Source organism: Sciurus vulgaris (assembly GCF_902686455.1).
Source record: "Sciurus vulgaris genome assembly, chromosome: 1".
Lineage (NCBI taxonomy): Eukaryota > Metazoa > Chordata > Mammalia > Rodentia > Sciuridae > Sciurus > Sciurus vulgaris.
The window spans coordinates 117,176,464-117,204,460 of record NC_136461.1 but is presented as its reverse complement, the minus strand read 5'-3'; the positions used below and the strand labels follow the sequence as shown (position 1 = coordinate 117,204,460).

Here is a 27,997-nt window from a genome sequence, read left to right as displayed (position 1 = left end):
GGAGGAGGAGCTGTCGCGGGCAGCCGCCTCACAGCGATGGCGGCCGAGCAGGGCCGGCGGCGGTGGCGGCTGCGGCTACGGCCGGAGACGGCAGTGGTGGAGGCAGTGGTGGGTGGTGGGGGCCTGTGACCGGGAGCCGCCCCCGGACCCGGGCACCGCCCCCGGACCCGGGCACCATGAGCCAAGGCCCCCCTACAGGGGAAAGCAGCGAGCCCGAAGCAAAGGTCCTCCACACTAAGCGGCTTTACCGGTGAGAGGGGCCGGGGCGTGAGTGCAGCTGCCGAGGGAAGTGGGGGACGGCAAGGGGCGGGGCCTCCCGGGCAGGCGGGGCCGGGTGCCGGGCTGAGATGCTGGCTGGGGGGGTAGGAGAGTGCAATTTTGGAGGGCGTCGGGGGCGGGGTCCCATAACCCTGGGATGAAGGAATTGGGTGGGTGGGAGTTTTGGAGGAAAGCACGTGGAGTAATCCCTTCTGCAGTGAGCTTGGGGTGGGCACGGAGCTTTGCAGAGTTGGGATGGGAATGAGGTGGGAATTAGGGACTGGAGGGGTTGGGTAGATGAGGGTGGCGGGGGTAACAGATGGAGGAAAACCCGGAAGGGAACGATGCTTAGCCCTGTAGGATTTTCAGGTAAGAGTCCTAGGCAGAAGTCCACAGAACCAGATTTCTTGCTTTGCTCTTGACCTTGGACCTCAGTTTCTTCTTCCTTAAAAGGAGAGATTTGGATCGGATACACTATGAAGGCCCATAAATCTCTAATTTGGGGGAGTCTGAATGAGAAGGAAGACTGAAAGACTAGCTGTGTTGGTTCGGAAGGGTCATGAAAGACTGGGTGCAGCTCGTTCTTAGGGCATGGGACCCCATTTCAGGACTCATGAATACAGTCCCTTGCCAGGCAACTTCCATTCCTGATTTCTGATTCCCACAGTCCCACCCACACTCCTCAAGTCACATCTTCAGCCCTTCAGGCCTCTGCTGGGAACAGACCAGTATGAGGTCTTCCCAACTTCACTGGAAGAATTTTTGTATAGGTCAGCTAGAATATGGACCCTGGAACTGGATCATAATAGGATGAAACACAGAAACGAAACTCAGTTTTCTGCTTTGTAGGAGGAAGTAGGGTTTGGGATTTTCATTTAACCCTGTCTCTGTTGAACAGAAATGTTTGCCTGAAAAGACTACCCTTGGAGCCTTGGGCCCCATCTTGGCAGTGAAAGAAAATGTTTTTTTTTTCCTTCCTGGGTAGGCATCCCAGTCAGCTCTGGCCTTGTAAGCCAGAAAGCAGAGGGGAGTATAGGCCATTCCAAAAATAGAAAAGTGATCCAATCCGGCAGCCCCTGGGCACCCACTGTAGGCTGCCCCACAGTCCCCAAGCTGGTGAGGATTTGGCTAGTGGTGGCATGTGTGCCTCATGTCATGCTGCTGAGTGTCACTGGTGTCTGTCAGACAGAGCGTAGGCAGTGTGCAAATTCCTTCTCTCCAGCTTTGGGGGATGGCTTCGTCCATTCTAATTTGTCTCCCATCTAGTTCTTTCTCAAATCCTGATCTTCACAGGACTGACTGACTTAAGCTAGTATGTTTGCATGTGTGGCTTACCTGTGTGCACATGGGTATCTGTACCTCTAATTGTGCCTTGTTGGCTTTGAGTAGGTTAAACATTTGAGACATCCAGTCTCTGTTTTTATTATTTATTTGTTATAGCAATGGTGATTGGTGGAAGGAACTGGGAGGGAGGTCTGGTTTCTTTTCCTAAAATATTTATGTTGTTAAACTGTGGAGCTGTCACAGGGTTTCAGTAAATTTGGGAAGCTCCCATACCTAGCTGTTTAAAGATATGAAATTCTGAAATATTTTATGACTGACAGTAAGAAAAAGTGTTGCTGGAAGGAACACAAGCACCAATTAATTTATTAGGCTAGTTAAGTAGTTATTTATTTTAAAAACATTTTTCTTTTTTAACACCATGCAACGCTTGGAATTATAATAGTGAATGAGACAATAGTAGCTGGGTACGGTGGTGCACACTTGTAATCCCAGTGACTCTGGAGACAGAGACAAGAGGATTCCAAGTTCAAGGCAAGCCTCAGCAACATAGAGAGATCCTGTCTCAAAATAAAAAAACTATAAAGGATTGGGAATGTAACATGGTGGTAAAATGTCCTGGGTTCAATCCCCATCCCCCCCCCCCCCGCAAAAAAAAAAAATTATAGTTTCATAGAAGACCTTATGATCTGATGGGGAATGGAGAAAAAAGTGCTGAGTCCTCTCAAATGTGTAATAAGATTCCCGAGTAGTGATTATTAACCATTTTTAGATTGAGAATGTAAGCGTTCTAGAGCCTATCCATAAAAATACACCTGGGCTGGGGTTATAGCTCAACTATAACCATCTAGCTACAACTCTTTAGCCCTGGGTTCAGTCCCCAGCACCAAAAAGAAAAAGAAAAATGCACACACACTCCTGTTAGATTTGTCTGTGGCACTGACATTAAAAACCCTGCATTGCTGGATATAGTGGCTTTTGCCTGTTGTCCTAGTTACTCAGGAGGCTGGGGCGGGAGGATCTTTTGAGCTGGGTTCATTTAAGGCTACCCTGGGAACATAGTGAGACCCTATCTCTTTAAAAAAATAAAATAAAAAATTTTTTAAAAAAGAATTCCTGCCCTGGGTACTAAGCTGGTGTCAGTAAATCACTGCTGCTGTCCCTGACTGGCTAGAAGGTCCTGACTCTCACCTCTTGGTAGCCCAGAAGATGTTTGGAGAAATACTGAGCTCAAGATTGCCTGTAAGAAGGCCTGATTGCTGTCCCACCCACTCAGCTGGGTGCTGGCAGTCACTTGGCCCTGTACAGGGCAGCTTTTATTGGTGTACCACCTAAGCCAACACCACCACCAAGTGCCAGCCTGCTGTGACCTGCTTGGGAACACATCTGTTTGTTCTGGGAATCATTACCCTTTGGTTTTGGGCTGCTCTGTTTTTCTGGTCCACAACTATGTCTGATTTACCTATTCTCACAGCTACTGCCTGCTGTCCTTTGGGTTTTACCCTTCCAGAGTTGACACCTACCTCTGGGACTTCTGACTATCCATTGTAGTTTTTGTGCCTCTTTGTTTCCTGTTGTGACAGAGTTAGTGTCTTGACTCTCCCCCTTATCCTTCTATAGTAAGAAGGTTAGAAGCTAACACTTGGTGAATGTTTGCTATGTACCAGGCACTATCATAAATACTTTATATATTTTTTTCTTTTTATTGTAAACAAATGGGATACATGTTGTTTCTCTGTTTGAAATACTTTATATATTAATCCTCACAAGGTAGGTGATTACATTCTCATTTTTAGTGGGGTGAACTGAGATATAAGGAAGTTGGATATTTTGCTCAGCATCAAATAACTGGTAAATAGAGCTAGGATTTGAACCCAGGCAGTCTGGTTTCAGGCTTACATTTAACCACTGTGTTCAGAGTCCTTCAGTAGAATCCAGGAAACCTTATGACTGAACAGCTTAAGAGTCCCTCTTACCTTCTCATACCTTGCAATTCCAAAGCAGAATTTTACATCAGAGATTTTAGGTCAGAGATAATAAGCCCTTGAATAATAGTAACGATCCTTTCATTCTACCATTCTTTATTGAATGCTTCCCATATAACAAAACTTCAGATAAATTATTGCCATTTAATCCTTACAACAATCCTCTGAGTAGCTGTTATTATGTCTGTTTTTTTATTGATATTGTAACCTTTAAGAATTTAGATAATTTGCCCAAAAACACAGCCAGGGTTTACTCTTAAGCTTTTCTGCCTGGCATCACAGCCTGTACTGTTTCAATTGGGAGAGTCTTCTTTCCCATATCACCGTTTCTATACCTTGACATTATCAACATTTTTGGACAGGATAATTCTCTATTGTGGTGGGCTACCCTGTGCATTATAGGATGTCTCTCAATATCCACTAAATGCTAGTAGCACGCATATCCCTATGCCCATTGTGACAACTGAAAATGTCTGCATCATTGACAATTTCCAGATGTCCTCTGGTTGTGTGGCTGCTGTGTAAGATGGAGAATGTGTTCATCTTGCTTTGTATGGACCTTAGCCTGCAGTTGTTTCATTTTCCCTCCCCTTTAGAATCAGCATCTGAGGTGAACCATGCATGTGACTTGGGCTCTTTGCCTGTATTTCCCTATAGGGCTGTGGTGGAGGCTGTGCATCGACTTGACCTCATCCTTTGCAACAAAACTGCTTATCAAGAAGTGTTCAAACCAGAGAACATTAGCCTGAGGAACAAGTAAGCTGGAGAGTAAACCACCAATCCTTACTGTTTCCCTGCCTATCTCCATCAGAGTGGCATTTGAGCTGGGTGTGGTGGCGTATGTCTGGAATTCCAGTGACTTGGGAGACTGAGCCAGGAGGAATGCAAGTTCCAGACCAGCCTGACCAATTTAGTGAGCCCCCTTCTCCAAAACCAAGAAGGGCTAGGGAAGTAGTTCAGTAGTAGAGCACCTGCCTCTGGGTTCAATCCCAAATATCACCTCCTCCCACATAGAAAAAAAAAAAAGCATTTGAAGGAGTTGGCCATGAAGGCAAAGAGAGAAAGAGGGGGTAAGAAGGCAGAGAAAGAGGAGTGAACGGTGCAGAGGGAAAAATGAAGACTGTTAAACTTCTTGTTGCTTCCTGCATCTGTTTTTTGGGGCTCGCACACTACTTTCTGTACTGCTATTGTTTGGGATCATATTGACTCTAATATCTCTTGTCAAGCACATAGATTTGTTGGTGGGAGTATATTGGCACATGCCTCCCTGCCCTCAGTTCTTGTGTTCCTCACCCAGGGATGGGCCATCTCTTTCATGCTCCCTTACCCACTCTCAGGCTGCGTGAACTCTGCGTCAAGCTTATGTTCCTGCATCCAGTGGACTATGGAAGGAAGGCTGAGGAACTGCTGTGGAGAAAGGTGTACTATGAGGTTATCCAGCTTATCAAGACTAACAAAAAGGTAAGGGGAGGTCCTCGAACTTGGGAAGAAACTTCACTAAAGAGGGGAAGCTAAGGAAGAGACAGCTGGGAAACTGGGCCTAGAGCATGGTTGGAGGTGGAGAAGCCATGGAAAAGATGGCAGAAAGGGGGGAAGGAGTCAGACATAATCCATATTCAAGGAGGAAGGGAACCTGGTCCCAGAACGGGTGACCAGAGAGGTAGATCCAAAGATATAGGGGTTACTTGCGAGTGAGAAGAGATATGGATAAGGTTCCACAGTCAAGAAGATAAATTTGTGCCTGGTACAGTGGCACATGTCTGTAATCCCAGCAACTCAGAAGACTGAGGCAGGAGGATGGCAAGTTAGAGACCAACTTCAGCAGTGTAGAAAGAACCTACTCAAAAAATAAAGGGACTGAGGTGCAGCTGAGTGATAGGGTACCCTTGGGTTTAATCAAAAAGAAAAGAAAGATAAGTTTATTTCCTCAGTGGGGTGAGCAGGGTGGGCTGTGGGGGAGTGGTATACTGAGCTTATTGTTTAGCCAGTCCCTTCCCTTTCCCAATCTCCAGCACATCCACAGCCGGAGCACCTTGGAATGTGCCTACAGGACACACCTGGTGGCTGGTATTGGCTTCTACCAGCATCTCCTCCTCTATATCCAGTCCCACTACCAGCTTGAACTACAGTGCTGCATTGACTGGACCCACGTCACCGACCCCCTTATAGGTTAGTGAAACCTGAAGGTGGACTTGAGGAGTAGATTCTTGTGCCTCACTTTTTGCTTTGTCCTTCAGGGTTTGTGTAGCTTGCAACTCAGCCAGGCTTCATGAAACTTAGATTTAACCAGTCTCTGAGTTAGGGTAAAGATGTTAAGGAAGTAGAGAGGCTTGGAATTGTGGACCAATATGGAGGTGGGAGGAGGGACCAGAAATATTTTAGAATACTTCTGGCTCTGGAAGATGATATTAATAATATTTCTTTTCTTCCTCCATTTGAATTTTGCCAGCACTGTTTCTTTTGACTTTAGAGATTATTTTCCAATGTTTGATGAAAGTATTGAAATCTTTAGAAATGTTGAGAAAATTGTGGACAATCTTTCAAGACAGTGAAAATCCCTTTTCAGCCAGTTGAGGTACTGGCAGCTATAGTTGTTTTACCTCCTTTTCTAGTTGGCAGTTTTCTTTTCAGTTCATCTACCTTGTAGAGCTCCTTCCCTCAATCTCCTTACTGTGTCACCTTTCCACCCCTGAAACCTTGCCCCCACCCTCCACCAGGACAAACAGATGGAAGTCATGTCCTTGCTGCCACATGGCAGCATTCTCTGGTCAGAAGCAGAGCATCTGTGTTTTGTGCATTTAAAAATATTTTAAAACAATGGCAGGTATAGCTCAGTGGTACAGTGCTTGTGTCGCATGCATGAGGCTTTGGGTTCGGTCCTCAGTACTATAAAATAACGACAAAATTATTCCAAGATGGTGTCCATAGGTTTTGCCAGATAGCCACATGAACTTTTGGGTCCACATCCTCAAAAGTTGTTTCAAAGAGTCATTTCCCCACACCATTTTAGTTTTCCTCATCATTGATATTTTCTTCATTCAGCCAACTAAGAGATTTCTACAGAAAACATTTGGAAGGGTTTTTTAGAATGGGAACTACACACCTGTGAGAGAGTCTGTAAATTGGAATAGATGAGACAAGGGTCTCTGAAACTAGCCTGTGTTTTAAATTTGGCTGTGTCACTAACGAGCTCTGTGACTGATTTCCTCCACTGTGAAATGGGAGTATTAACTGCTTCATGGAGTTGTGTGGGGATTAAGTTGATGCTGTAGACATTTAAACCTGTACCTGCCATGTGGGAAAATTGGTACCCAAAGAGCCCAAGCTTTCTGAACTGAAATTACAAGGCTGCTTAGGTGAAGAGAGAAGTGAAAGCCCAGGCAGATTTGCCCTTGGCCATCACTAGTCCTCAGGCAGGGCAAGCTCATTTGTCTACTCTCTGAGAAAACTCTCCAGTGGCTGCCTTTCCTATGTGGGCTTCTACCAGGCACAAATCAGGAGCATTTGCCTAGGTCTCATTCACATGCCATTCTTTTGGGCAAGTTAGTTTCTCATCTTTACCCAAACCTTTTATCTTAATGTAGGTAGCTTCTATAAAAGGTACCCTTGACCTTCCTGATTCTTGAACCTCATCTCTTTCTCCTTTCTGGAAGCCTTCCTATGGTAACCTTTTAGATAACCTTCTCCCAGGGTGCTGTCCTGGGTTTAGGACTTAGCCCTGCTCTTCCAATTCCTTCCTATCTTGTGAGTGAATCCTGCCTATGAACCTCTGTATCTCCCTGCATCTTAGGTGAGTGTCTTCTCTGCCCCAGAAGACATGGTTCCAAGGCTGGCCCTTCAGTTTTCTCCTTTCTCCACTTAGAATGTTTCTGCTTAGTTTGGGGAAGAGGAATGGACTCAGAAATCAGTCTGCCATGAGCTGGGGTTTGGCTCAGTGGTAGAGCACTTCCCTTGCTAATGTGAGGCACTGGGTTTGATTCTTAGCACTGCATATAAATAAATGAATAAATGGTCCATCAACAACTAAAAAAATATTTAAAAAATATTTTTAAAATATTTTAAAAAATCAATCTCTGTCTTTCAGGATGCAAGAAGCCAGTGTCTGCCTCAGGGAAGGAGATGGATTGGGCACAGATGGCATGCCACCGATGTCTGGTGTACCTGGGGGATTTGTGTAAGAACCTGTACCTATCTATTATTTATTTCCTCTCTTTGGGGCCACAGGAAAGGCCCAGGCTGCTTTAATTGTTGGTACCACCTTTTACATGAATGAAGAGCAGAAGAAATGGTTTGGCCTCTGAAAACTTCACCCCTGCATTCAGTTTACAGTGATCCCTCCTAGGAGTCAGAGAGGATCAGTGAATACGGGAAAGGGGGAAAGCCTCTGAGCTTTGAGAAAGTCAAGATGATCAATAGTGAGGAAAATTTTAACTTATTGTCTTTCTTCCTCAATGCTCTCCTTCATCTTTGTTGGCTCCTAGACAAGTAGGAACTTAAGCAGGACCTGAGGGAGCATTCTCTGCCTGACAAATATATCTGAGAATGGAAAAGTGCTCTCGTTTTATGGGCTGTGGGTCTCTATACCTCATAGACAACTACACCTCATTAGGCTGCTGGTGTGTAGCTACTGGGCACATTATCTTTCATTGATAAAGACTCCTGTCTCTGCCTGCAGCCCACTCTTGAATTTATGGGCATTGTGTGCAAAGAGTCAGCTCTTTCATATTAGGCAGACTAGTGTGTCCTTAGCAATGTCTTCCTTGTGGAATCAGGCAGTTGCATTCCAGGACCAAATATGAGAGGTCTTTGCAAGAAAATGTAGCAGCTCCCTTTCACTGGGAAGAGATAATCAAGAAGATCCTGTTTAACTGGGTACAGTGGGGTATGCTTGTAATCCCAGCAACTCCAGAGACTGAGGCAGGGAGGATCACAAGTTCAAGGCCAAACAGGGCCTTAGTAAGACACTATCTCAAAAAAAAAGATGGGGGTTGTAGCTTAGTGTAAATCCCCAGTATCTTACCCTGCTCCCACAAAAGATCCTCTTTATGTAATTAAATATTCTTTATATTTTGAACCAATCAACAAAGAAGAGAGAATTGAGCAATTTGTCCATGGTCGTACAGGTTTAGGACTGTGTTTAAGACCCCACAACCTGTCTCCTATCCCAGGTCCCTCTCTACCAGGTTCTTTTTTTTTTTGGCAGTGCTGGTGATTTGAACCCAGGGCCTTGTGCTTGCAAGGCAAGCACTCTACCAACTGAGCTATATCCCCAGCCCATCTACCAGGTTCTTGTTATAGCTCTTAGAAATGGGCTTTGGATGAGGGAGAAGGTTTTCTGAAACATGGAATCATCTTGTTTCCCTTCTTCCTCTCTTTCCTGCAGCACGCTACCAGAATGAATTAGCTGGTGTAGACACTGAGCTGCTAGCTGAGAGATTTTACTATCAAGCCCTGTCAGTAGCTCCCCAAATTGGTAAGTGAACCCCCTAGTTGGGCCTCCAAACCAGTATGGTTTTTTAAGAGGAAGATTGTACCATTGAGATGGCAGGCAGGCCTCATACTCATTTCTTCCAGGTTTTTGCTACCCTTAGCTCTCTCATACATTCTCCACCTTATAATATACACTCAGAAGATGGTAGAAAGAGAAGAGAAATGGGAAAGTCAAGTAAGAAGGGAGGCAGAAAAGGAGGGGACGATCTCCCCATCTGTGAGATCTCTATAGAGAGAGGAAATCATACTTCTGCTGTCCCCACAGGAGATGCAGTGAGAGAAAGGGTAAGATTCCATTGTAGGTAGAGATGGGGATTTGCATGTGGGATGTAGGAAGGAACTCAGAGGTAAAACACTGAGCTAGGGAAGAGGAAAGGGCTCCATGGAGTTCCATCAGCCTCAGCAGAGCCACAGTGACAGGTAACCCCTGGCCAACCAGGCAGAAGCAGGTTGCTAGGAAATAGAGATCTGTAATCCCCTGGAGGAACAAAGTTAAACTACTAATCAATTTAGACACCAGAGTTGCCTGCAGACCCACCTGTTGTCTCTGGTGCTCATCATTGGTTGAGCCTGGCAGCTTTGGCTGAATATTGTGGTCTTAGACTGCATGAATTCTCTTTCTTTCTAGGAATGCCCTTCAACCAGCTGGGCACCCTTGCAGGCAGCAAGTATTATAATGTGGAAGCCATGTATTGCTACTTGCGCTGGTGAGTATTTGTCACCTCTTTCCCAGCCTTGTTCTCATGTCTATATCCCTTCCGCTTTGTCTTCTTTTCCTTCTTTCACTAGCTTCTAGCTAAGATAGATAGGGGGGATGGTAGATTAAGGGCAAACCACATGGATTTGTAGATACTTGGATAGCTAAAATAACTATTTAACACTATTTTATGCAAAATATAGGATTGCTGTCTTCTTGAAGAAGGAAATATATTTGATAGAGTTGATAAAACGTTACCCAAGTGACCTCTGACAAGAATCTCAGAATTCTAGATCTTCAGTGTCTTAATGCAGTGATGATATAACATGGAAAGACCAACTTAGTAGCAGGATGAATCACTACTTCCTTGGGTCTGACCCTCAGCTTTTAGAATTTAGATATAAAGTTTTAAGGCACCCAAAATTGTTTAGTTTTGAGGTACTGGGTCCTCATAACTATGTGCCCTTGAGGCTGATAGGTAGCCCAGAATGCCATTGATTAAATTGATTGTTATAGTGTGGAATAAACTGCCTGGAAAACTCGCATTTTTACTTAATCAGGGCTAAAGACAAATGGTTCTTAGGAGAGGTTATAAAGTGAGCTGACTTCAAACAAAGGGTATATAGCATGGTTTTCTTAGCTCAAAAGGTCAATTGTTAAAGTGTAATATAGCAAAATCCCTAATTCTTTTTTTTTTTTTTTTTTGGCGGTGCTGGAGATTTGAACCCAGGGCCTTGTGCTTGCGAGGCAAACAATCTACCAACCAAGCTATATCCCCAGCCCGTATAATACCTAATTCTGTCATCTAATTCCATGTGCTGTAATTATTGGTTCACATGGTCAAGGAAACCTGTTTCCTATGTCAATCATGTGTTAGTTCCTGGGGTGCACTTTCTCTATATCAGGGCAGCCTGAGCCTGGCCCCCTTCACTATGCCACTACATCCATTCCTTCTTCAGTGTGATTACCAAGTTTATAACTTTCCATGTGTCTTTCCTGTTTCTTGAATGCCTTTCAGAGAATGCCCCCCCCCCCCTTACTTGTTCTTGGCCCCTCATCACACTCATAAGCTTACTTTAGGGTAAATCACTTCAAAATAGAGCCGAGCACATTTGGGAGGTACCCACTGAGAGGTACCCATTATATTCCATGATGTATGAGTTAGGCATTTGGGCAGGGTTCAGTGGGCAACTGTTCTCTTCCCAGTGGTACTGTGTCGGGTGAATTCTTTGGAATTCTCCTGATCTAGAGGCCTGATAAGTCTGCAGGATTGGCTCGCAGTGTCTCAAGGCTCCAACAGTGAACAGTGCCCTAAGAGACTGCCAGTTTTTCTTTGATTACTATTATTATTATTATTTATTTTTTTGGTACTGGGGATTGAACCCAGGGACACTTTATCACTGAGCTGTGTCCCCACCTCTTTTTTTATTTTTTATTTTGAGAGAGGGTCTCGCTAAATTGCCCATGCTGGCCTTGAACTTCAGGTCCTTCTGCCTCAGCCTCCCAAGTTGCTGGAATAACAGTCACATGCCATTGCATCTGACAGAATCTGCCAATTTCTTTTCTTTTCTTTTTTTTTAAAGAATTTATCATGCCTTCAGTTTTTTTTATTGGGGTGGGGGTGGGTACCAGGGATTGAACTTAGGGGCACTCAACCACCGAGCCATATCCCCAGCCCTATTTTATATTTTATTTAGAGACAGGGTCTCACTGAGTTGCTTAGCACCTCTCTTTCGCTGAGGCTGACTTTGAACTCATGATCCTCTGCCTCGTCCTCAGCCTCCCAAGCTGCTAGGATTATAGCTATGCGCCACCATGCCCAGCTGATCTGCCTTCTGGGTTAGACTTGGTCCTACTTGGCAAGCACTCTACCACTGAGCTATACTTCCAACCCTAAAAGTTGTTTTAAAGTAAGACAAAAAGACAGAGCTTGTGAGGTTGTGCCAAAGTTGTTGGTTTTGTAGTGAGATGGGCTTGGAGTCTCAGTTCTGCCGTGAGTCAGCTGTGCAACCTTGGGCAATGTCCTTGTTCTCACAGGCTCCCTTTCCTCTCTTTAAGCATGGACAGTAGGGTACTCCATTACCTGACACAGAGGATGCTTAGTATTTGTTTTTGAATGAATGTTGGGAAGATTAACTGAAATAATGTGCATAAATATATTTGCTTATAGTAAATGCCCATTAAATGCTATATCTTGTAGTTAGGATAATGTATTTTAGTGATTGAACTAAGTTAAGTTCATAATGTAGAGTAGGATTAGTTGTCTATTTTCTAAATATCGAGGAGAGTAAGATATCAGTTTTACTTAATCTGGAAGTTGAGCTGGGCACAGTGGCTCATACCTATAACCCCAGCAACTTAAGAAGCTGAGGCAGGAGAATTGAAAGTTTAAGCTTAGCCTGAGCAACTTAGCGATACCCTGTCTCAAAATAAAAAATAAAAAGGGCTGGGAGTATAGTAGAGAACTCCTGGATTCAAGTTCCAATACAGCAAAAATGATAACAAGAAAAAAATTTGGAAGTTGTGTGGGTATATTTATTGGGTAGCTCAGGAATCTTTTATCCTGAATATAACAAGGAAGGTGAGGCGGGGGACAGCCTATATTTACTAGTGACATTGTTTCCTAAAGCCCAGTAGAGTGAAATGCCCTTCTCCACCTCTCCCCTGCCAAGACTCAGTAGCTCGCTCTTGTCTCCTTCAGCATCCAGTCAGAAGTGTCCTTTGAGGGAGCCTATGGGAACCTCAAGCGACTGTATGACAAGGCAGCCAAAATGTACCACCAGCTGAAGAAGTGTGAGGCTCGGAAACTCTCTCCCAGCAAAAAGAGGTGAGTGGGGTCTGTGGTGGTGAGACTGGGCCTTTCTGTCATCAGTGCAGCAGGGACTCTGGGGCCTCTCAACATTTACTCTGGGCTCCTCTTGGTTTAGATGTAAAGATATCAAGAGGTTGTTGGTGAACTTCATGTACCTGCAAAGCCTTCTGCAGCCCAAAAGCAGGTGAGTGGAGGAAAACAAGCAAAAACCACATTGTGTGAGCCCCAAGTTATAACTGCTCCTTTATACAGGAGGTCTAGAAGGGTGCTGACTGTTGGATTTTGCCCTCCATTGGAAATTGTCTAGCCAGGTAGTCCATCCTTGGCATCCCTCACTCTTTTGCCCAAGGGTTCTATGCCCATCCTCCTTCCCGCAGCTTTCCCTCTGAGACAAAGTAGGTCCTGAATGTTGAAGAAAGAACCCCCTGTCCCATGTTGTTTTGTCTGTCTGCTTTGTGTTCTTTGTTTGTTTGTTTGTGATCCTGGGATGAAACCCAGGGCCTTGTGTGTGTTAGGCAAGTGCTTTACTACAGAGTTACACCCCTGTTTTATCTGCTTTGGAGATAAGTCCAGCACTGTCCCCTCTCCCTGGTTTCACCTGTAGGGCCACTTGGTCTTTCTCTGAGTCTCATATTGCTAATTCCCTCAGCTCCAGCACTGACCTCCTCTGTTATTTCTGCCCTTCCATAGCTCTGTGGACTCAGAGCTGACCTCACTTTGCCAGTCAGTCTTGGAGGACTTCAACCTCTGTCTCTTCTACCTGCCCTCCTCGCCCAACCTCAGCCTGGCCAGTGAGGAGGAGGAGGAGTATGAGAGTGGATATGCTTTTCTCCCGGATTTGCTCCTCTTTCAGATGGTCATCATCTGCCTTATGGGTGTGCACAGCTTGAAGAGAGCAGGTAACCTTCCTCATGACCCTCTTTCCCCTCTGACTGGGATTCTCACTGCCCTGTTTTGCAGCTCCTTATTCATAAACTGCCTTCCACAAGTAGCCCCTTCACTGTTTCACTGTTTAGCTGTGGGAGAAATGAGGGCCAAAGAAACCTTACCTGTGAATGAGCAAAGGCAACAGTGTGTTCCCTGTACACCCTCCCACAAATATGTGCACACTTGACCAGGATGAGGGCCAAAATATGTAGCTAATGAGTCCAACAGAATTCAAATCTTTCTGTTGGGGGCACTTAGGCACTTCTGGAAGCCTTTGTGGCAGAGGTGTATGTAGAGCAAGATTTGAAGGAAGGAGGGGAGGGGCAGGGCTGGACGTGAAGCTCTTGGGTAATTGGGAAGCACCTTGAAGCCAGGGAGGATGAGCTTGGACAAGAAGATGTGCTTATATGAGGGAGCATAGGGTGAGCTGGTACATTCTAGATTATAAGAGAGATGATGGTCCAGAGACTTGGGAAATTTTTTTTACCTTAGCAGAAGCTTGGAAGGGTAGTCAGATCCTTGGATGAGTTGAGAACAGGTAAGATGGGGTTGGAATTGGTGGTGCCTGTTGCTCATCAGGCCCTGGGTCCCTAATGCCTAGCTTTCCCGGCTTCAGGATCCAAGCAGTACAGTGCAGCCATTGCCTTCACCCTGGCCCTCTTCTCCCACCTCGTCAATCATGTCAACATACGACTGCAGGCTGAGCTGGAAGAGGGCGAAAACCCTGTTCCGGCCTTCCAGAGCGATGGCACAGGTGGGAGAATGGGGGAGGTGGTGATTATGGAAAGATTGATGTGGGAATGGGGAATAAAGAAGGGAACAGGGTTGGGTGCAGAGGAGCAGACTTATAATCCTGGCCACTCAGGAGCTGATGCAAGCAGATCAGAGTTTGAGGCCAGCCTAAGCAACTAAGCATGACCCTGTCTAAAAGTAAAAATATAAAAAGGGCTGGGGAGATAGCTCAGTGGTAGAGCCTTTCCTAGCATGTGTGAGGCCCTGGGTTCAATTCCTACTGTTGCATTAAAGCTGAAGTGGGGCAGACATACTCAGTGGGGGAGGTGGTGGGTGTTGGAGAGAATGTTCTAGCTTTCAGGCTCTGCTTTTTCCCTAGGCTTTATCTGACCTTCCTTTTTCACAGATGAACCAGAGTCCAAGGAACCACTGGAAAAAGAGGAACCAGATCCTGAGCCTCCTCCCACCTCAGCACCCCAAGCTGGTGAGGGCAGAAAGAGCCGTAAGTTCTCCCGCCTCTCCTGTCTCCGCCGCCGGCGGCATCCGCCCAAAGGTGGTGATGACAGCGACTTGAGTGAAGGATTTGAGTCTGACTCAAGCCATGACTCAGCCCGGGCCAGTGAGGGCTCGGACAGTGGCTCAGACAAGAGTCTGGAAGGTGGGGGCACAGCTTTTGATGCCGAGACAGACTCGGAGATGAACAGCCAGGAGTCCCGATCAGACCTAGAAGATATGGAGGATGAGGAGGGGACACGATCTCCGGCTCTGGAGCCCCCTCGGGCCAGATCAGAGGCTCCTGATTCCCTCAATGGCCCTCTGGGCCCCAGTGAGGCTAGCATTGCCAGCAATCTACAAGCTATGTCCACCCAGATGTTCCAGACCAAGCGCTGCTTCCGACTGGCGCCAACCTTCAGCAACCTGCTCCTCCAGCCCACCGCTGACCCTCATGCCTTGGCCAGCTGCAGGCCCTGTGTTAATGGGGATGTGGACAAGCCCTCAGAACCAGGTATCTGGGTCACCCTCACTATCCTGCTCTGGCCCACACCTTCATGCCCTCACTTGAGAGAATCCATTTTTCCCTTCTGTGATTGACTTCTCCTTTCTACTCTTTTCCCCTTACCTTTGATCCTCTTTCTATGATGTAGCCCAGTACTGTTTTCCTGAGGATTTTTCCTCTTGCTCACTTCCTCACCCATATCCTGGTCTCACTCCTCTCCCATTCCCTCCCACTCCACACTGCCCTGTAGGTTTGGGGCTCTCCTCACACAGTTGCAGCTTCCTCCCCAAGTGCTACTTAGGTCTCTCTGGGGCTCTGGAAGCTACAAAACCTGCCCCACATCAGGGCAGGTAGGTTGGAGTGACTTCTCTCCTGAGGATCTTCCTTGTAAAGGGAGTGCCCTTCAGCAGCAGCAAGCATTTGTTGAGCTTGCTCTATGCTAGGCATTAGGCTGGATTGTTCCAGGGTGTTGTCTTATTTTCAATTTTCAGAGCAATCATGTGGTGAATGCTGTCTTTTTTTTTCTTTTGGTGCTGAGGATTAAAGCCAAGGCTTTGTGCTTGCTGTATCTCCAATCCCTAAATGCTGCCTTTTATCTCCAAACTCCCCCACCCCCCTATACTGAGGATTGAACCCAGGGGTGCTCTATCACTGAGTTACATCTCCATTCACTTTGAGTGAATGAAGGAAATACATTCTGTTGTTCAGAGAGGTGAAGTCACCTGTCCAGTGCTCTAATATGAAAGTAGAAGAGCTGAGAGTTGAGGGTAATTGTTTGGAACCTGTGCCCCTTTTTCTCCCTCCTTGACAGCCCCATTTTGACTGTCTGCCCTGTCTTCCAGGATAGAGTAAGCACTTCATAACATGGTTGAGCACATAGCTCTAGACCAATCTTACAAAATTAGCTTAAATCTGAAAGAATTATATCGGAAGGCACCAGCCCCTTGGTTTAAAAGCTACCACTTAGTGGAAAGAATTTGGCAGCGGTCTGACAGTGAATTTGCCACCTCTTTCTTTTTGTTTGTTTGTTTGTTTTTGTCTTTATGCTAGGGTTTGAACCCAGGGGCATTTTATCACTGAGCTACATACCCATTGCTTTTTAAATTTTTTTATTTTGAGATAGGTTCTCCCTAAATTGCTTATGGACTCAGTTGCTGAAACTGGTTCTGAATTTGCAATCCTTCTGCTTCAGCCTCCCAAGTCTCTGGGATTACAGGCATGCAACACTGTGCCCAACTTCCTTCTTCTTTCATATCAAAATTCCTTAGAAGAATCTAGGTGGCCTATCTGCCCTGCCAAGAACTAAAACCTGTTGCCAAGTGCTATTCTCTGTTTATCCCAGTTTTCTCTCTCCCTAACCCCAGCATCTGAGGAGGGCTCTGAGTCAGAGGGGAGTGAGTCCAGTGGACGCTCCTGTCGCAATGAGCGCAGCCTCCAAGAGAAGCTGCAGGTCCTGACAGCTGAGGGCCTGCTTCCTGCTGTGAAGGTCTTCCTAGACTGGCTGAGGACCAACCCTGACCTCATCATCGTGTGTGCTCAGGTGCTCCTTCCCACCCCTTCTCAGGTCCCAAGATGTTGGAAGAGGGGATGAGCCAGGAGGTGGGATGGTCTGCTAGGTACCATCTGGACTGTGCCCTGTGCTTTCTATAGGGAAGGAGGCGATGGCGTTTGCCTCAAGGAACCTGTGGCCAGGGAACAGCAAGAAATCTGATTGTTTTGCTTTATATTCCTTGTGCTGGGCATAATGCCTGCCATTACGAGTAATCCTGATAAAAGCATGTGTTTGAGGGCAAACTCAGTAAATACTAAAGAACCAGAGAAGGGAGAGCTGTTTCGTACAGGACAGCAACAGAAGAGATGGGAACTTGGCACAAGGGTTGAGCTGGTGTTCAAGGCAGGTGCAGTGGCTCAGGGAGAGTCACAGCAGCAACCAGTGGTGTCAGTTTGCACCATGGGGCCTGGGTGGGCCATGGCTTCTGCTTCTCCTCTTGTTTGTATCAGAGTGTTTTTTTTTTCCAGTAGTACACCTACCTTGCTGTGAAAGATTCTTCCCTGTGAGTCACCCCCTTCCCTAGATGAGAGTTTTAAGCCAGGGCCAGACACACCCTGGGTGTGTGCTCATGTCTGAGGACAGGTACTCAGTCATTAGTCATCAAGGAGGTGTAGTGTAGTGAAGGTGGAAATTCTAGGTCAAATCCCTGGAGAGCTGTCCCAGAATGGGCACATGAAGAGAGGGCCGAAAGCAGAAAGAGGGCTGGCTGTGGAGAAGTCACCTCTTCCACTATTTAGCTTTTTCCACTGTGCAGATCCAGGAAGTCCTTGTGGCCTCACTGCCCTCTTCTCATGAAGGGCTTAGCTGGTGAAGAAGTTTAGCAAGCCCCTCTGGTTCCATGGGAATGCGCCCCACCCAACCCTGTTTTCTAAGTCCTCTACTAGCCCCTTGGCCTCTTTGATTAATTTTCCTATCAAGTCCCACTAGGCCTCTGAACATGGCCCCAGTTCCCCAAAGTGTGGTGCTCTTGCTCACTGCTCCTCTCCAGCAACGTCCCTGTCTGAAGTCTTCCTCTTTCCCCCTCCCTAGAGCTCTCAAAGTTTGTGGAACCGCCTGTCTGTGTTGCTGAATCTATTGCCAGCTGCTGGTGAACTCCAGGAGTCTGGTGAGTAGGTCACTGACACTGCCCTTCATTTTCTTTTCCCTTGTAGACCCCACTAAGCCCATCCCCCGCCCCCCATAGCCCAGCCCTGGGTAAGGAGGTTAATGGGACTCACTGCTGAGCCTCCCTAGCACACAGCAGTCATTGTTTGGTCCCAGCCTCTCCGATTTCCACCCCAAATTCCTCACTATGGGCAGGGAGCCTGGTCTGTGAAGGGTACCGCCTGCAGTGGTACGGGCAAGAGCTGAGTGAGGAGTCTGGGAGCCAGGCCCTGTCACTGCTGTCACAGCTGTTGTACCGATGTCTGTGGGCATTGAGAACTGACTGAATTCCCTCCTACCAGCTGGAAAACTACACCTGCACTTACCTCCTGAAACCATTCCTTGCTCCAGAACCCCTTCTCTGATTTGCAGCCCAGTGTGTTGACCCTTCTGTCAGGGAGACTTTCTGGATTGAACTGTCCTTCTTCTACCTCTGACCCTCTGAGCTCTGGCATCCTGCCTGAGTGGTCCTTATGTGGCTGTCTTTTTCCTTCCCTCTGTCCTCGTGGTATGTCCTGTCTTGCCAGCCTGGTAATTCCCAAAGGTGAGGGCTGTGTTCGGAGTTCCCCAGGACAGGTGGTCTGATGTGTGTTCCTTCTGCCCAGGCTTGGCCTTATGTCCTGAGGTACAGGATCTTCTGGAAGGTTGCGAATTGCCCGACCTCCCCTCAAACCTACTGCTCCCGGAGGACATGGCACTTCGCAACCTGCCTCCCCTCCGGGCTGCTCACCGACGCTTTAACTTTGACACGGATCGACCCCTACTCAGCGCCTTGGAGGAGGTGAGGATTTACTTTCTCCTGCCATGAGGGTGGTGTGTTACACTTGTGGTGCAGGACATAGATCTGGGGTAGGGACTGCCGGATACCTCCTCCTAGGGGAGGGCGAGACCTTGGGGTTGCAGCCTGCGTGTCCCTTCTTTCCTTGTCTTCACTTGAAGGTGTCCTTCTTCAGCTCTGCTGCTGGTGGTTCCTCCTAATGTAGGAGGACCTTGCCCCAGAGAAAATGTATGTCTAGGCTTTGAAATCTGGATCAGCTCTGAGCCCTGGCTTTTGAGCTGGAAGGGTGTGCTGCTGATTTATCCCATTGTTTTCATCCTTGAATCCGTGTCACCTCATGGGCTGTCTAGGGGCAGCAGAGGGGGAAGCCAAGCAGCTGCCTCCTAGTATTCTTGCCCTCTCACTGGCTACCTCTGTTTCAGCCAGAGCAGCTTGGCTGTAATCTGTTTTAAATTTTAGGGCTCCAGAGAGAATTTACATTTGAAAGAGAAGAAGGATTTTACTGACCAAAGAAAGTTGGGAAATATTTGTCTATTTTATTTCCCTCATTTTACATACAAGGAGCGGAGACCTAGGGAGATAGGTGGCATTAAATCCATTTCTCCTCGCTTCCAGCTCAGTGCCCTTTGCCCTTTCTTCCAGACCAAGACCTGGTTCTCCCATCCTTCTAGGGGGTCTCCTTGCCCTGCTTACTTGCTTCTTTTCTGGCAGGTAGAAGCTTTGGGTCTCATTGCTCCCCCTTTCCCACCTGTAGACCAACAGCCTTTCCAAAGAGTTCTTATCGCCAAGGTGGCTGGACCAGCAGGGAGGCAGGAGAGAAGGTGGGAGGGTGGCCTAGAGGACCCTACTCCTGTGTTTCCCCACAGTCGGTGGTGCGCATCTGCTGCATCCGCAGTTTCGGTCATTTTGTCGCCCGCCTGCAAGGCAGCATCCTGCAGTTCAACCCAGAGGTCGGCATCTTTGTCAGCATTGCCCAGTCTGAACAGGAGAGCCTGCTGCAGCAGGCCCAGGCACAGTTCCGCATGGTGAGTCAGGCCTTCCCCTGCCTTTCAGCTCCCTTTGGCCTCACTGAGGAGTCAGGGCAAGAGGCTCAGCCACACTGGTGGGCCTTGCCTGAAAACACCGTGATAGGGGAGGCCAGCTGGCCTTCCTGAAGGAGGCCTGGGAGGGACTAAGGGATGGGACTAGTACACAGAGTGAGAGGTGCTTTGAGCAGAGGCAGCATGGCCCAGGACCTGTCTCTAGACTGACTTGGACTTGAGGGCCATGTCTGTCACCTCCTAGTCTGAATTAAGAAAGTCACTGAGCCTTGCAAAGCTAGTTTCCTAATCAATTATGTGTGAATAAATGGAATCAATTTTGTGGGGTTTTTGTGAAGAGGGGATGATAATGCATGTAAGGTGCCTTGTGTACTGTCTCATGGGGCAGTATTCCCTTCCCTGAAAGAGGCATCAAGACAGAGGAGTAGAGAGCTGGTGCGTGGTGCATGCCTGTAATCCCAGTGACTGGGAGGCTGAGGCAGGAGGATGGCAAGTTCAAGGCCAATCTCAGCAACTTAGTGAGATCCTGTTTCAAAACAAAAAATAAGGGGTGGGGATGTGGCTCAGTGATAAAGCACTGCTGGGTTCAGTCCCTGGTAAAAACAACAACAAAGGATGGAGACTCTTGGGATCTGGCACCATGCAGGAACCCTCTTCTGTCAATCATGTTCCCATTTATAGGGGCCCCAAAGAGTAGGAAGTGGCCTACGTTACCTCTCTTCCATTTATTACTTTATTCTGCCAATATTCATTGAGAGTCTGCTCTGTGCTAGACATGTCACTGCTGGGGTTACAGCAGTGAACAAGACTGTCCTTTCTCTTGTGGGGCTGATACTTTGTGAGCAACAATATGGTTTTCCCAATGGGGACTGCACAGCTCTGGGCATGTTGTTCTCTCTGAACTGAGTGGCTCTGGTGCGCTTGGGGTATTGGTGTCTGGCATGAGAAGTACAGGCCACATGTCTCAGCCAGCCTCTGGTTTTCTTCTTCATCTCAAGCCAATCTCCTCCCCCACGTTCTTCCTCCCCCCACCCCCCAGCCACAGGCCAGCAACTTCCTTACTATCTCTGAGCCCCTTTCCTGCGGACATTCTCCTAGTCTGGGAAGGGGCCCTGGGTCCCCAGAAACTCCCTTCCTTGCTGCCTTATAAATAAACATATTTAGTTAAAAACAAACCTTTTGTATTAAGGCTTTTATTGCAGTTCCATAGGGAAAGACAGGGAGTTACAAAAATAATTATAGGGAAGTTACACAGCTTCAAAAAATGTTGGAGTTTTTGCAGGCGTTTCCTCTAGCCAAAAGCTGAAGGCTCCAGGGTGTAGGCGGTGGGGGCAGGCAGTATTTGCAAGGCTATCTCATGTGGAATTAGACATCTCAGGCCATGCTGAACCAGGCCACGCTGCCTCCTGCTCTGCCTACGTCACAGGTTTACCCACAGCAGGAGTGTTAGTGATGATCACATTGCCATCTCCTGTCATTCATTAAAAGCTTTCTGGGTGCAAAGACTGGTTCACATGTGACATCTCAGTTAACCCTGAAGCAGCCCTCTGAGGTGAGTGCTTGTTTTATATATGAAAAAGAAGACAGGGGGCTGGGGTTGTGGCTCAGTGGTAGAGCCCTGGACTGGCATGTACGAGGCACTGGGTTTGATTCTTATCTCCACATATAAATAAATAAAGGTCCATCAACAACTAAAAAAAGTATTTAAAAAAAAAAAAGAAAGAAAAGAAAGAAGACAAAGGAACTTTCCCAAGATCATTAACAAGGTATAGTCAGGGTAGGACCAAGGCTCTGGAGTTGAACAAACACGAGTTCTTTTGGGTTTTTGTGTGTGTGGTGCGTGTGTTTGTGTGTGTGTGTGTGTGTGTGTGTGTGTGTGTGTGTCTGGTTTGCTGGGGATTGAACCTAGGGCCTCTGGGATGCTGGACAAGTGCTATACCAGTGAATGACACTTCTAACCTCAAACTTGAGTTCCTATCCTGTCTGTTGTGTGCCGCTCTAGGACTTAACTTCTTTATAGGCCAAGTGGCACCAGGAGCTGCTGCACATACTCCATAGGGCTGTGGCAACGTTTGCCTGGTGTAGGGACCCCCTCTCTTGATGGGCCTCTGAAGGTGGGTTTTCCCTCTGAGGAAGACATAGGCCCCCATCTGTCTATACTGTTGTACTGGTGATTTCAGAGCCCTTAGCTTAATGCAGCCCTCCCCATTCCAGGTCCAGGTGGATCCCACTTGTCTGCACTAATTCTCTGGGGGGAGGAATTACACAAGTGACCCATCTCCCTCTTGAACATGGTACCACAAAGAGAGTTTTAGCATAAAAGTGAGACTCTTGGGCTTTATTTCTGCACTGAAAGTAGGGGGAGTTTGTCCATAGTGCTCCTACCCTTTTCAGTCCGCTAACAGGCCTGTGAGGAAATAACTGTCCTGGACTCTGAGCTTCTGCTTCCACTATGATTACTCTATAAGTGCTTCCCAAATGGGCACTACGAGCATTTGGGGCAGGACTTTTTGTGTGCAGTGCTACAGATGAAATCCAGGACCTCACGTGTGTAGTGCTTTACCACTGGGCTATATCACCAGCCCTTCATCAATTTTTTATTTTGAGACAGGGTCTCACTAAGTTTCCTAAGCTGGCCTCAAACTTGTGAACCTCTTGCCTCAACCTCCAGAGCTGAGATTACAGGTGTGTGCCACCATTCATAACTCAGGACAATTTTTATTATGCAGGACTCTGCATTGTACTATACTAGCCATAGTATAATCATTAAAACTGAGAAATTGGGATTGGTGCAATACTATCAGCTATAGATTTTATTCATATTTCACTGGTTTTCCTACTAATGTCTCTTTCCTTCTATCACCTAATGCAGGATTCCACATATTTGGTTGTTATATCTCTAGATTCCTCCAGTCTGATATAACTCCTCAGTTTTTCCTTTTTTTCACAACCTTGACCCTTTTGACAAGTACCAGCCTGTTCATTTGACTTGGCTGGTGTGATCTCGTGATCAGAACAAGATTAATATTTTAAAGCACCACCTTGATGGTACTACTTGGCTCATCCAGGAGTCTTTAGTGGCTCTCCATGTTTCACATGACAGGCACTATCCTTCTCTGCTTTTAGATCATATTACAGTATTTGGACTTTATCCAAAAAACAAAAGAAAACATCAAAGAACTTTTAGACACGGCCAAATAGGCATCACATGGTTTTAAAAGATTGCTGTGGTTGCAGATAGAGAGAATGGACTAAGAGGGAGACCAGTAAAGAGTGTTCAAGCAGACAAAAATAGAGATGTTGGCTAAGACTAGGGTTTTCCATGCAGGTGGAAGGATTGGTGTGCTAGTTGGGGGCTCAATTGATAGGTCTGAAAGCTTATAACTTCTGGCTGAGAGAGAAGGAAGAGTCAAAGTCAACTCCAGGCTTTTTGACTTGAGCAGCTGGATGGAGGTTCACTTAGAAACAAGGAAAAACTGGCAGAATAGAAGCAGGTTTTAGGAGCAGATGGAGCTGCTTGTTGAACAGGCAGGTGGACATGATGGGCTGGAACTTGGGCTGAGTCTGCAGATTTGGAGGACATTGGCAAGTAGCTAGTAGTAAAAGGCCAAGGTTGTATGGTTGGTGTCCTCTAGAAGGGAGACCCAACTGAGGAGAGCAAGAAGAGCAGAGATCAGACCCTGAGGCACAGCCAGGTGGTGTCTTGCATCATGACAGCCCCTGGAGGGCTGTCCAGTGTGTCCTGCAGTGGGCTGGACATGGGAGTTGTCAAGTGCACCAGAAGAGTGTTTCCTTTTACCATTCCTCCCTTCCCTTCCTGTCGCAGGAGTGAGAGAGGCAATTTTACATGAGTTTGTCTCAGATCCCAAGAATGCTTGTTGGTCTTCATGATCTCTGGAGGAATGAATGCACTTCTCTCTCCTCATGACTTTTGTTTCCTGGTAGGCACAGGAGGAAGCACGGCGGAACAGGTTAATGAGAGACATGGCTCAGCTTCGGCTTCAGGTAGGAACGTGGGGCCAGGTGCTCCTGCTGTTGATTTGGCTTTTGCTTAAACCCCATTGGTGGATCTCATTCACTGTACTTGTAGACCCCTGCTCTATGCCACTGTCCCTCAGCTTCACCTGGATCACCTTTCTTGCCTTCCAGATGGGCCTCCTTTTTGCTTAGGGCCTCACTAAGTTGCTGAGGTTTTCTTTGAACTTGGCGATCCTCCTTCCTCAGCCTCCTGAGCTGCTGGGATTACAGGCGTGTATCACTGCCCTCAGTGTTAATTTAATTTCTTTCTGTCCACTTTCCCCTGAGGTCACTGGTATAAAGACTCTACTGTCCCCTTTAGCAATTTACCACTGCTGCCTGGATTCTTTGCTATCTACTCAGGCCAGGCTATGAGGCCAGGCAGCTCTGCTCACTCTGTCTTCTCTAACTAGCTCGAGGTCTCTCAGTTGGAGGGCAGCCTGCAGCAGCCCAAAGCCCAGTCAGCTATGTCTCCCTACCTTGTACCTGACACCCAAGCCCTCTGCCACCACCTCCCTATCATCCGCCAACTGGCCACCAGTGGCCGCTTCATTGTCATCATCCCACGGACAGGTATGTATTTTGGGGAGGAAGAAGGAGAGATATATATAGTGTGCCTAAAAGAGACTGGATTTGGATTGAAAATGCTTTATTTGGGATATTTGGGGTATTGACCTTTGGGGCTGGGGGAGAACCAGGCAGTTTATACAGTGACCTTGGTCAAGTCCTGCCATCTCTCTGAACCCCAATCTCTTCATCTGCACGATGGCCTTAATAATCCAAATTAAATGCTGTCTCACAAGATACTGGAATAAACCATTGAGAAAAATCTAAATGCACGCACTTGGTAAATTACTGGCAGTTCATGTTTTCAAAGAATTTTAGGAGCCTTGAGGGGTGCCATGGTCCCTTGTTCTGCAGTGTGTACTGGTGTGTGTGCAGGTACTTCCTCAGAGCTCAGGTCAGCAGTTTGAGCTTGTCTGTTTTGTCTTTCCCTCCCCCAACCTTGTCCTTCAGTGATTGATGGCCTGGATTTGCTGAAGAAGGAACACCCCGGAGCCCGGGATGGGATCCGGTACCTGGAGGCAGAGTTTAAAAAAGGAAACAGGTGAGCAGAGCTTGGCCAGAGTGGCCCATGGTGGGGACAGCACATGCTTATGAGCTGCTTGCTTCATGGTCTGCAAGCTGCCTGGAGAGTGATGTGGAACAGCCTGTCAGAAGTCCCAAGTCTCAGCTGCTGAAACCAGTGATTCAGGAGTCAAGCGGCACAGGGGGCAGCACTGAGCTGCTTTCCTTTCACCTCTAGGGCCAACCTGTGGTCAGTGGCACTGGGGAGAAGGGAGCAGCCATCACCCCAGCTCCAGGCTGTGGGCTCCTTTGGCAGACTCTCCTGCTTGGAACCAGGGATCAGGTGTCCAGGGTGGGAGTGTCTTTTCAGGGTCACCCCAGGGCCTCCCACCTCTCCACTGAGCTGAAGCTGAGGCTGGAGGCGGCCAGTCAGGGAGGAGGAGATGGCAGCATGTGCATGTTCCTGACCCAGTCTGGGCTGCTCTCTTGGCCTTTCGGGGTGGAGAACTAGGAGGAGGGGCAGGGCTGCCCTCCCCTGCACCTACCCCACATGGCCAAGGCTATGTGGTGCCTACTTGCATGGCCCTTTGTCTCCAGAAGCCCTGACTTGCAAAGCATCTGCTGCTTCTGCCCTCTCAACTCCTCCTGAGAGGAACCAGAGAATAGATGTTATCAGAGGAAATCGAGCTGGGCCTGGTGACCAGGAAGCCACTTTGAAACAACTCTCTAAAAGAGCCTGATGGGAGCCATGCCACCAGCCCAGCCCAGCCCGGCCCCTCTGGCAACACTGGGACCCCAGGGCCACAATAGTCTGCTTTGTATAAAGTGCCCTTCCTATCCCCTAACCCTGCCTCATTTCATCTCTTCTACAGATACATTCGCTGCCAGAAAGAGGTGGGGAAGAGTTTTGAGCGGCATAAGTTGAAGAGGCAGGATGCAGATGCCTGGTAAAATTTTAACCCTCACACGAAGAGCTTCCTCAGGAGTTGGCCTTGCTCCTCCATGAACACTCCTGTGGCAGTGGGACAGGGAGTCCTCAGGAATTCTGAGGCTCCACACACAACGTGTCAGGGGCCTCCTGCAGTTCTTAAGTTGGAGAGAGTATGGACTTGCTCCAGCCCTGGAGCCCGCCCTGTATGGATGGGGTCAGCCTCAAGCCCGAGATGCTTGGGCTTGGCACTCTCACTTAGTGGGCCCATCTCTGCTGTCTTCTAGCACATCCTCCAGGGCCATTTTCCAGGACCCACTGCCTCTAGCTACCTGGTCTCTCTTGCTATTTCCTGGTGTCCTCCCAGTTCTTACTTCTGCTATCCTCTGGAGGTCCTCGTGTTCAGGCTATACTGATGCTGGGTCTTAGCCCATCTTTTGCTCTCCCCGCTAGGACTCTCTATAAGATCCTGGACAGCTGCAAACAACTGACTCTAGCCCAGGGGGCAGGGGAAGAGGACCCAAGTGGCATGGTGACCATTGTCACAGGACTACCACTGGATAACCCCAGCACGCTCTCAGGGCCCATGCAGGTGGGTCACCAGTGTGGTGGGGACAGGGTGGACTACAGGGAAGCAGAAGTGAATGGAATCCATCCTCAATCTTCCAGGCAGCTATCCCTTCCCCTTCAACACACCTTCACCAGATCCCCAACAACTATACATTCAGGAGGTCAGGCCTTCCCATCTTTCCTCCCCTCATTCTACAGGCAGCCCTGCAGGCCGCTGCCCATGCCAGCGTGGACATCAAGAACGTTCTGGACTTCTACAAGCAGTGGAAGGAGATTGGTTGAGGCTGACTCCGAGGCCCTGCGCAGGGCTGACACCAGATCTCTCCTGCTCTCCCTGGCAGCCGGGACCACCACCTGCAGCCACCCCACCACACGTAGACTCACGCGCACACACACAGGAAGGAAGCCCAGCTGTGCGGAGCTGCAGGGAGGTCCCAGGAGCCAGCTGGGAGGGTGGGGTCCCTTGTTGCCAAGATGATGTCAGGAAAGTGAGGAAAGTGCTTGGAGCAGGAGAGGCCTGGGCTGGGCTCCTTGCCAGCCTTCCTGCCTTAACCCTCCTGCTGTCCCCTGGGCAGAAGGCAGGCAGCAGGCATAGGTGTTGGCATTTCATTGGAGTTGTTCCTGGACCTCTTGAGGGGAAGGGACAGCAGAAGGGGCCCTTCGTTCTGCCCAAGGTGCAGGTGGTTGGGGCCGGGAGTGTGGACCCTCTAGGCCCTGGGGGGAGAGTTGAGTAATACAAGTGTCTGGGTGGTTCTTTGCAGAACCTTCCCCTCCTCAAGGACCACCCATCTTCCTTTCATCTCCCTTTGTGGGGGCAGAACTATTCTGGAGCCCACTGTGGGACTCTGTGAAAGCAGGACCTGGAGCAGCCTGCGCTGTGTTGCAGAGATGGGGTTTGTGTCCCCCCTCCTGCTGTAGAAGCCACACACACTCAGTTGCCCCACTTCTGCTCTCTTTCTGCCTGTCTAGCTCCCAGGGCAGGGGCAGCCCCATGTGGGGCTGCAGGCAGTTTGGCCTGTACCAGCATGGTTTCCTGTGCCACCAGCCCACAGTTGCTATGCTTTGTGCTCTTGGCTGCTGTGCTGGGGCAGAGTGGGGTGCAGGCTAAGGCCACCCCCTTACTATCCAGGGAGGGCTAAAGTAAAGGGGCTGGCTTTCAGTGGGTCATAGAAAGGATAGGCCTATGGAAGCCATCAGCCAGAACTGTCCTGATGGGCTTCCCTCCTTCAGGATTAAAGACCTGGTGGGCTGAGCATCAGCTGGCTTTTGGAGTGTCCAAGTGACCATGTGGGAGCCGAGATCATGAATAGCTCAGGGCAGTGAATGTCACACAGAGAGCAGGCCTAGGAGTGGGAGGTTTTGGCCCAAACACTTCGGTCCTCCCCGCAGGCTGCAAGTAGAGCAAGGCTGGGGGCTGGGGAGGAGGGTCTCAGTTCTGCCCCCCAGCCCAGTCCACCCAGTGCTGGCCTAGCTTCCAGAATGCTGAGAGGAGAGCTGGCTTCTAGTAGCCACCTCTAAGAGCATGTCTGGAAACCTGGGGGGAGCAGTCACACCCACCCCCAGTTCCTGGCAGAGACTGAGACTAAAGCATCACTTAATAAAGACCCCCAAGCCCATGCCTGTCTGCTAGAGTCTCACTGGGGAGCTGGGGTGTTGGAGATGCTGCTGGAGTGCACCTCAGGAATGGGGACAAAGTATAGACGACCTGAGTGAAGTCCCTGG

The 27,997-nt window shown here is 48.2% G+C and overlaps 1 protein-coding gene across 3 annotated transcripts; it reads left to right on the top strand.

Annotated features, from left to right (window-relative positions):
• Positions 1–27,891, top strand: SMG5 (SMG5 nonsense mediated mRNA decay factor). Of its 3 annotated transcripts, XM_079104286.1 has the most exons (22): positions 1–250; positions 4,182–4,280; positions 4,862–4,985; positions 5,537–5,693; positions 7,609–7,698; positions 8,908–8,997; positions 9,643–9,721; positions 12,413–12,538; positions 12,639–12,707; positions 13,214–13,422; positions 14,067–14,204; positions 14,589–15,188; positions 16,544–16,719; positions 17,761–17,836; positions 18,480–18,655; positions 19,519–19,677; positions 23,638–23,697; positions 24,123–24,282; positions 24,727–24,817; positions 25,650–25,724; positions 26,159–26,297; positions 26,474–27,891. In XM_079104286.1, the coding sequence occupies exons 1-22, from the start codon at positions 177–179 to the stop codon at positions 26,555–26,557; spliced, it is 3,051 nt and encodes a 1,016-aa protein (XP_078960412.1). In that variant the 5' UTR covers positions 1–176; the 3' UTR covers positions 26,558–27,891. The 3 variants fall into 3 exon arrangements, with proteins under 3 accessions (XP_078960412.1, XP_078960413.1, XP_078960414.1); XM_079104287.1 differs by lacking the exon at positions 4,182–4,280; XM_079104288.1 differs by lacking the exons at positions 23,638–23,697; positions 24,123–24,282; positions 24,727–24,817; ... (1 more) ...; positions 26,159–26,297; positions 26,474–27,891 and adding an exon at positions 21,119–21,570.
• Positions 27,892–27,997: the final 106 nt, after the last annotated feature.